We start from the raw sequence: 10,000 nt of genomic DNA, 5'->3' as shown, positions 1-10,000 counted from the left end.
TGGTATACGTGTGTGTGTGTGTGTGTGTGTGTGTGTGTGTGTGTGTTTGTGTATGTGTGTCTGTGCGCCGTGCATGTATGAACGCACAAATGGAAGTCCACGTATGTGTGCGTGTGTGTGTGTGCGTGTGTGCGCGTGCCACCGTGCCCGCGCGTCATGTGATTGCCGGATCCACAGCCTCCGATAGAACGCCACCTTCATTAGCACGCGGCTCCGAGCCTCGGCGTCCTATCAGCGAGCGCCGACTATTCAGGAGTCTACACTCTTGGTGGGATGAAGTACTCTTCATCCCACCTGCCCCGCCCGGTGCAACACACACCCGCTCGTCATCAGCCCCCCAAAAGGCGATAATAACCAGGCCCACGATTGGCTGCAATCATGTGTGCCGCCGTTCCGCTGCTGATTGTGACATCATTGCGGCAGCGGCAGCGGGGGGGGGGGGGGTTGGGGGGGTCATCAAGAGTACGAGGCAGGACGGCTAGTTCACCCTGAGACATCAACACGCAGCCCCCCCAGCGAGACCCCGACAATAGCGCTGATGCAGCCTCTTTCCCCCCCTCCCCTCCCTCCCCTGCTCCCGCGGTTCTCTACCCGCGTCGTGACCTCTTTCAGGTTCAGGTTCCCCCTCCCCCCTCCCCACAATTATATAGGAACGGTTTGGCCGGGGACGGCAGGGTGGGGGGTGAGAGGTTTGAATCAGCCTCAACTGCAGCCCCTCCCACCGCTCTGTGGACGGCTGCGGGACCCAGATCCAGGGACACGTGATGCAGCAGAATGGGCTGGGACTGAAGGGGGGATGGACGGAAAGGGGAGGGGGGTGGACTTAAAGGGGAGGGGGTGGACTGGGGGGGGGGGGGGGGGGACTCGGAGGAAAGGGTGGCAGACTGAAGGGAGGGTGGAGCAGAGGGGGAGGGGGGGTTGGACCTGGAGAGGGACGTAAGGGAGCTAGATGACGGTTGGAGCGGAGGAAGAGGAGGCCAGACAGAGCAGATTGCAGAGGAAGGGGCCGGTGGAGACAGAAGGCGCCATGGGCCGTCCCTGTGGCAGCGGGAACATCGTGCTGCAGGAGGAGGAGACGCACTGTGTTCAGGGACGTCGGTGCGTCGGTGTGGGTGTCCGACTGTCTGTCTGTCTGTCTGTGTGTGTGTGTGTGTGTGTGTGTGTCTGTGTGTGTGCGTGTGTGTGTCTGTGTCTGTGTGTGTATCCGAACGTCTATGTGTGCATGTTTGTTTTATCTGTGTGTGTGTTTAATCTGTAGGTCAGTGTGATGCGTTTCTTTGTATGTATGCATATGTTTATGTATGCATGTGTGTGTTTGTTTGTAGCTGTACGTGTATGTGTGTTTGTATGTGTGTACGTGTGTATGTCTGTGGGTGCGTGTGTAAATGTAGGTGCAAGTTTGTACATGTGTGCGTCTGTTTACATTTGTACCTCTACACGTGTCCATGTGAATGTGTGTATCTGTACAAATGTGTGTGTGCTTGTTTGTCTCTGTACTTGTATGTTTGTGTGTTGGCGTGTGTTAACGTGCACTGGAAGTCTGTACACATGTGCGTCTATTAGATTGTTTACCGCTACCACTTTTTACCTCTCACAAGCACGCTAAGCCTAATGTGTGTACGTTTGTGTGTCCTTGTGAATGAGAGTGTACGTCTGACTGTGTGCGGCCATGTTTCCTGATTGATTTATTATGTATTGACCGGGCCATAAGAATAGCGATACATATAAATGCACCGAGGCGCAACAACGCACCATACCAAGCGCTATCTACCCATGAGCAAGGCATTGTCCCTAAACCCTCGCACTCTTTCATCTCCTTTATTTTCCCTTCCAGCAAACAGTCTTTAACGAACTAATATCTGGCCGAGCACATTTTAAGGTCTTTGAAGCCGGTGACAGCCCATGGGCATCCAGAATAAAATGCAGCAAATTACATGGGGTCAGGGTTGTACTAAGAAAAGAAATATATCAAGGAGACCTTGCTTTGTGTCAGAATGCCTCCCTTGTCAAACCGTCTGTCCTTCACTCCCTTTGTCCGTATGTCCACCTCGCTACCTGGGCCGTTGAGATAATCGCTCGGCTGAAAGGGGAATGGGTAAAAGTGACTGGCCTGGACTGCTAAAGTATTTCATTGTAATGCGTCTGTTGCCTTTGCAGCGATAACAGTGTTTTGAAAGGCATGAAGTATTCTGAGTGCCGACTGCCTCTTACATGACAGTTTGAAGTTTAGATTCACATGTTTTTAAATAAGAGTTTATAAAACACAGCTGTGTGTCCGCTCGGCAGGTCGTGTGAACGGTTGAAACTCTGAAAGTACCAAGTGGCGTCTGATCATTTCCTAAACCAATTCAAAAGATAAAGTTGCATACCTTATATTGATTCACGTTACAGTTAATTGATTACTGAGGGAAAGCAATTTCACTAAAGTGATGAGTATAGATTAGTAATGACTATCGATTGTTATCTGTAGTTTTCACAGTAACTGGGTAACACTTTTCAGTAACGGTCCTTTAATTAACCATTAACCATTTACCGTAGTTATTGCAGTAATAAGCATTGACTAGCAATTATCAAACAGTTATCTTCACGGTCTAGTTATCATTTACTTATGTTTATTTTTCATATAGTGTTAATGTTTACTAAGGTACTGGTGTTGATGGTAACTACGGTATTAAATTATATATTACGTATTAGGGTTAGTGTAAGGATTAATCCACTAACCCTAACTGTAACTCTGACCTCTATGTCATTGCTATACCTATATAATAATGCTAATCACTGCATTAACTAATGATAATCAATGGGAACATTAGTGCCCTTTTAATTTAACTAATTAAATGTTTGTTCATGTTTATTACTGCATTTCTGCACAACAAATGCTAATTAATAAATGAAGAGTTTACAGTTACATTCGATGTGGTGGACAAGATAACAAGGTGGAGTGTATATATAACTAAGTACTGCATGTGTTTGTAAATAGACAGCCAAATCTTCTTTGCATTTATTTATTTAGCTATTGTGTCTCTGTCCACCAGTACTGCGGTAACACCTAAATCTCCCTTTGAAGATGAATAAAGTGTTATCTAATTGAATAAAATGTAATCTATTATCTAGATTACCTAACGGTGGATGTAGAGCTAAAGGAACACATCTGTTGTGTACCAAATATATATTTTCCATTATAAACATTAAGTACTAACAGAATAATAATGATGCAGCAGATTTAGACTTAAGCGTCTCCTGTTTTTGGAAGCCAAAATAGGTCACTCATTTTATGAATGTAAGGTAAGGAGATGGTTCTCGGCAAAGCCGGCGCAGATTATGGGTTCAGGGGAAGTTCTCGTGGCACACACCCAAAGGTACTTTTTGTCACTGCTCTTCCTCTTCGCTCTTCCTCAAAGGAGGGCTTGGGAAAAAATAGAAGAATCTTAAAGCAATATGCGATTATCTCTCTGCTATTATCTAGATTATCAGCTTAGCACTCTGTAATAGGACAACAATTAAACACGTTTAAAAGGCTCTGCGAGGCACACACAATGAGTTCCCCTTTGATGTTCAAACCCAAGTTAGCCTAAACAATGGCCGCGGCCGCCGCGGTGGTGTGAAGACGCCGTCCTCCGTCTGAATCACATCTCGACGGGGGACGGCCGAGTCCTCGTCTGCGCTGGCGTCTCTCTTTGTTCCCTCCATCGAGGGAAACGTTGGTGCTACCTGAGGATAAGGAACCGCTCTGTGTCACCTGAGCGGAACACGGAACCAACCGCCAACCGGGAGAGAAAACACCCAAAATAAACCCGCTGACCGACTTGAAATCAACTCGCCGATTTGATTCACTTCCCTCCTCCGCTCTTGCGATAGTGCTCTCTGTGCCTCCCCCCCCCCCCCCCCCCCTCCCCCCCCCCTTGTAATTGATATGACTGATACGGCTCATTTACAGATGGATGACTGTGATCCCCTTGATGGATATAATGAATGGCTCATCAACGCACATAAGTTACTTTGCTGGCTGTGACACGCCGCTAAGCGCCCGGGCCCCAGCGCCGCCGCCACCGCCGCCGCCGCCACCGCCGCCACGCTCACTCTTCATTAAAGCCTCATTTGTCTGGGGAAGGAAGGAAGTGTGCGCCCCCCTTATTTTTGACGCATCGTTTCACTCTTTACAAGGAAACACAATTCCCCATTAAAGTTCATCTTTCAAAAACTCCACGACGAGATTGAACAAAGGAGGCACAGATAAAAAAAAAGGCAATTAGGGCAGAGAGAGAGAAGGCCGGAAAGGATGGCTTGGGATGGCTTCTGGCCAGAGAATGGCAGGATGCATGGTTTGCTTTTTTTGTTTTACGAGTAAAAAAGTGAAATGATGAAATGCTTATGTTATGGTAATACTATATGAGCTATGCAGCCCGGGTCATCGCGCTACACTTCTTTAAACAGACTCTAATGGATGTGACGTATCGCAAATCGAGAAGGTAATCTTCCTCATTAATGCGCGCGTGGCACCGCTAGTGACCCTCGCAGTGACCCAGCAGTGGCTGAATATCCCCTCTGTTCCAACAAGTTACTAGAAAACCCCCAGATATCTAAGCTCGGTTTTAATGAAGCACGATCAAAAAATTTGCCTTGGCTTAGCTAAAGCGTTTTAACTGAATAAGCGACTGCATTCGTACAGCACTATCCCAGCCATAACATCTATTGGCAGGGTTGTACAATTTCTGCCTTTGTACACATTCACCCATGCATGCACACAAACACACACTCACACACACACACACACACACACACACACACACAAACGCACACACACACACACACACACACACACACACACACACACAAACACACACGCACACACACACACACACACACACAGACACACACACACACACACACACACACACACACACACACACACACACACGGACACACATACACACACACACACACAAACACACACACACACACACACACACAGACACAGACACACACACACACACAGACACACACACACACACACACACACACACACACACACACACACGTAGACATACGTGCACGAACACACAACCACACACACAGAAAAACACAGAGACACACACACACACAGCTGCGTCTGCCATGCAGGACGGCAGGCAGCGGTATGAAGTTGGAGGTCTTTTCTTAAAGGACACCTTGACCCTGGTCTGGCCCAGCCTCCGGTGCTGAGCCGTGAGGGACCACTCACATTCATCTGACCTCCTCCCTGATTGAAACGGCCAGATTTAAAGATGAATAAATAAAACCCTGCAACAGCCCATCGCCCTGCGAGGGAGCATGAGATCGAGAGCGCTAGAGAGCTGCAGAGCTCGAGATGGAGCTGTTGGAAGCGGAGAGTCTGGGGGTGTCGCTTCTGCTCCCGCCCCTAATTAGTGTTAAGCAAAGGCTCGGGAGAAACACGTAGAGCGGGATGGCTTCTGAGGGGGTCCCATCTGTTTCATCACAGAAATGATTCCTGTTTAACCTGTCCGTGCCGGCCGCAGGACAGTCGGCGTTCCCGGAGGACTCTGTCGTCCTGTCGCATGCTCGCCTAACAATGCAGCTCATTTGAGCTCTGTTTCTGCAACGGATGGTTTAACACCAACCACCTGCTGTCTCTCACCTTTCCTTTTCGCTCCCTCTCTCTCTCTCTCTCTCCTTCTCTTCCCCAATTGCATTTTTTGTCGTGTGCAATTTGGCACGGATGAGTGTGTTCTCTGCAACGGTTGTCAGCAAAGACGGACAAACTGTTGTTTTTGTTTTCCCCGTAAGAGAGAGACGGCGATGAAGGACTGTGATGATTATGACACTGCTCTTCATCAACACAACACCGCGTGAATCAAAGCAAATCTGCGTAACAACTCTCACCCCGCACCCATGCCAGGACAAACATCCATGTCTGCACACAAGCAATCTCTCTTAACATGTACACACACACACACACACACACACACACACACACACACACACACACACACACACACACACACACACACACACACACACACACACAAACACACACGTGTGCGCAGACCTCTCCACAGGAAAGCCCCCCTTAGAAACTGGGAAAAATGCACTTCCTTTCAGCTTATGAATATGATTTGCATCTGGGTCATTGTTATGAGACATTGGTGACATAGGGGCCCAATTAGCCAGCCTGTTTGTACTGTTTCCCAAGCTGCTGCAGCCGGCATAATCACCGTATTACTCACAATAACCGGGGCGGATCAAACAGAAATCTCCAGAATATCGTCAGTGAGGCCTCCTCCTCCATCAGAACACGTCGGTTGTATTAAGGTAACGACACATCTAAACCCAGGACTTGCCGCGGGGCGCGTGGAGTTTACAATATACAACACAACGTAATATCTGAGAGTGTTGGAGGCTGTGTTTAGCCGGATGAGCTACAATGTGTTGTGACCCGGAGAGGGGTTTGTTGTTATTGTCTTACGGGAGGAATCAATAGGCGAGATGTAATACTGTGTACGATGATGCAACTATATCAGCATCCCCAGTAAAGGTCCCTCGATGGGATCACGTTTCACACCGGAACTGGAGTAAAGTATGTTCACGGTGCAACGACTTAATTACACGGATCAGGTGTCGACTTCCATCGACTGCGTCGCTACCTTGCAGTCCTACCGTGTGAACACTACACAAGGGATATTATTGGCGTTGTGTCTTGCGTTGTCGTTAGAATAACAACAATGTGTGCAAGATCCTTTAATAAGAACCAACCCGTGTCGTCTCAAACTGTATTTGTGAAGGGAAGCCACTCTCACACAAATCCACAAAGCCTTGCAAATAAATGCGGCCTTGCAAATACATGAAGCATTGCAAATAAATGCAAATACAAGTATTGCAAAGCATTGCAAAATGTGTTGGATGTCCATTTTATATCCGGCATGAGGCACGGATGCGAGGCGTTGTGTGGCCCGCAGGATAAAAGCAAGCACACACACACCAGCGCACACATGCAGTAGTTCAGAATTCCCAGTAATACGCTGTTCTTTGGGGCGGTTTAGTTTTTGTGGACCATTTATCAGAGCACGCGTTTGCACAAAATGGCGTCTCGGGTGCAGAGAACCTTTGCTATAAGAGAATGACAATGAAAGTCAAGCAGCTCTCTTAACTTCGCCCAAGCCTACTTCAGCGTTGACTCGCTCACACCTGCAGCGAATGAGAGGAGACTTGACAGCCGCTGTCACAGGGCCTTGACCCAAGCAGCCAATCAGACGGCTGCCACAGCAGCTCCCATGGAGACAAGTTGTATAACGTCAACAGTAAGTCTATCCTTGTCAGATCACAACTATCATAGTAGGCCAACTCTGCCAACATGCAGGTGCTAGGATGAGTGACACATTAAGGCCACAGTCTGGGAGGGGTGGGGGGGATTCATATACACACACTCGCACACGGACACACACAGACACACACTCGCACACAGACACACAAGGGCATACAAACAAACCCGGACACAAGCAAACACACACTCGCACACACACACACACAAGGGTATACAAACAAAACCCGGATACACACACAGGCACGGACACACACACACACACACGCGCACACTGACGCACACTCATTCACACTAACATACACACAGTATTAACCTCTATGTCAGTAGAGCAAGGCATTAAAGACCATACCAGTCAGGCTTTACTCAAACAACCTTTACATTTTCATTCGTGAAAAAACTGTACATCACTGATTTGGTCCGGGATCAAAAAATTCAAATAATGAATATCCTCTTCTGGAATCAATGTGCATCCATCAGTACTGGGTTTATGGACAGTATAACAGTGAATCCCAATACAAGTGCTTATCTAAATGTCTCATCACCAAACCTACATTGCTTTGTTTACGTTTGTGGTAGGAAGGCACTTTTACACGGATTGATCCTCGTCACACCGAAGCGGATTTGATTCGGTAACGGTTGTTTCATTGAAGCCGGGAGAGACGTCTGCAATGGTTTGATCACCCAGAGCGGCATTGTCCTTTAGCACTGACAGGGTTAATGGTTTGATTCACAGTGGGACCACCCATGCCAAGAACAAATACCCTCGTGGCATTGTAAAAACGCTCAAAAGCATCCACCAACACTACACATATAGTACGTGATTGTACAAGATGAGGATGCAGATAAACGCAGTTTGCCTTGCTCTACTATGAATCATTCTTATAAGCGAGGGAACGTCGCTCCGTGACCGTTGGAGTACCTTCTCAGCCTCTGCTTATCCAACATATTCCACTCAAGCGTTCCAAGACAACACGCGCGGCCCTCAACAAAGAGCGACCGTGTGGCTGTGTGCTGGGAGCCGGGCCCCCCCGTGGTGCGGCGGGGGTCTGGAGGGCGGCCAGGGCCCCCCCATGGAGGCTGAGGCCTGTCAGCCAGCCAGTCCGACTGGCTCCTTGGGCCGCGACGCTTATAGGTGAGGCAGGCGGCATGCCTCAACCCAGATGTCCAATCAACACACTCGGGCCTGCAAGCCACAGGTATGGAGCGAAGTGGGTACACACACACACACACACACACACACACACACACACGTATTCAGCATACACACATACTCAACACACACACACACACACACACACACACACATACATATTCAGCATACACACATGCTCAATACACACACGCAAACACACGCTAGAAACACACAGATACCTACAAACATACTCGACACAAGCATACACACACAAACGCACACATATTCAGCACACACACACACACACACACACACACACACACACACACACACACACACACACACACACACACACACACACACACACACACACATGCCATGTGTTTGTTCTGCATATGAAAGTCAGCAGGCTCAAGCACAGTAAAGGGGTAAATTGATATTGATTGCTATAGATTGATATCTGCTTATATTGTTTAACATTTCCAGCATGTACTAGAATAATCAAGATCTCTTGTGTCATTTTCTTAGAAACAGATCTGAATGCAGAAATTAATTCACACTCACACCGTCTCATTCACTGAGAAATATGAAAAGATTGAGAAATATTATCACTCTTCATGCCATGCATGAAAATATTCAATAACTACTAATAATGTCATATTCTTATATAATTGTCTTGTAATGATAGAATTCCCGCCTTCCAGCTATATTAGCAAAAGACAAGAGTTAGATATATGGCAATGTAAGCTGACATGGGTATGTGTGTGTTTGTGTGTGTATGTGTGTGTGCGTGAGTGTGTTATGTTTGTTGTGCGGGTTGCAGTCATTGCATTGAACTCGCCTCATCTCAACCTTACCTTCTCTCACTGAACAGTTAAGCAAAAAGCATTCCTCTACAGATCTCTCCCTACTGAGCTCGCGGCGTCATATTGTCAGCGCCCCCCTGCTAATAACCTCCAACAGGCAGGAACCAAGTGGTGCTCTGAAACGGGCTGTGTTGACTTTGGCTTAAGCTGACTCATTCATCTTTGACCAATTATGTCAGATTCAATGGTTCTGTTGCTTTTGTATGGGAAGGGGAGAAATAATGCTTTAATTAACAGATAAGAACCAACGTTTTTCAGTGGATTCCAATTTTCTGGTTCTTAAATCACGAAAAGGCCTACTGGTTTCCGACTGGTTTCCTGACTGTTTCCGGCTTCTGTCCTTTGCTGGTTGCGCGGGCGGCACTCTGAGCTAGCCCGGGAAGGCGGTTGTCGTTGCTGTTTGGTCTCCATGCAGCGAGTTCAGCTCATCAGAGCAACGGCCCATTCCTAATGCTTTCACCTCTTCCGCTGCGTTTGCCTTTTAATTCCTAAAATGATGTGTTTTTGTCCTTTTTTACCTTCATTATGCTAAATGTAAACGAGGAGTCTCTCCTGCCCTTCTCAGGCTGTTTAACCTTTTCATTTAGTGGGAGGAAATAATGCCCTGGCCCGGGACTGTATCAGTTTAAACAGGCACTGCCCGCGTGCCCCGAGGCAAGGCGCTCTGTCGGGACACATGCAGCG

At 47.7% G+C, this 10,000-nt stretch overlaps 2 protein-coding genes across 2 annotated transcripts in view; both read right to left on the bottom strand.

The window, feature by feature from the left end:
* The window catches only part of LOC115551420 (leucine-rich repeat-containing protein 4C), a 52,955-nt gene that overhangs the window by 33,815 nt on the left and 9,140 nt on the right, over positions 1-10,000 (bottom strand). The window lies entirely within an intron of this gene.
* Positions 4,818-10,000, bottom strand: part of LOC115550764 (keratin-associated protein 5-1-like) — a gene marked incomplete at its 3' end in the record, with an annotated part of 100,539 nt that continues 95,356 nt past the window's right edge. Inside the window, exon 6 of the mRNA XM_030366052.1 lies at positions 4,818-5,110. Within this exon, the coding sequence (XP_030221912.1) occupies positions 4,818-5,110 (293 nt within the window). The remainder of the gene's footprint in view (positions 5,111-10,000) is intronic.

Source organism: Gadus morhua, chromosome 9, assembly GCF_902167405.1.
Source record: "Gadus morhua chromosome 9, gadMor3.0, whole genome shotgun sequence".
Classification (NCBI taxonomy): Eukaryota; Metazoa; Chordata; class Actinopteri; order Gadiformes; family Gadidae; genus Gadus; species Gadus morhua.
This window is presented reverse-complemented; position numbering and strand designations above follow the sequence as displayed.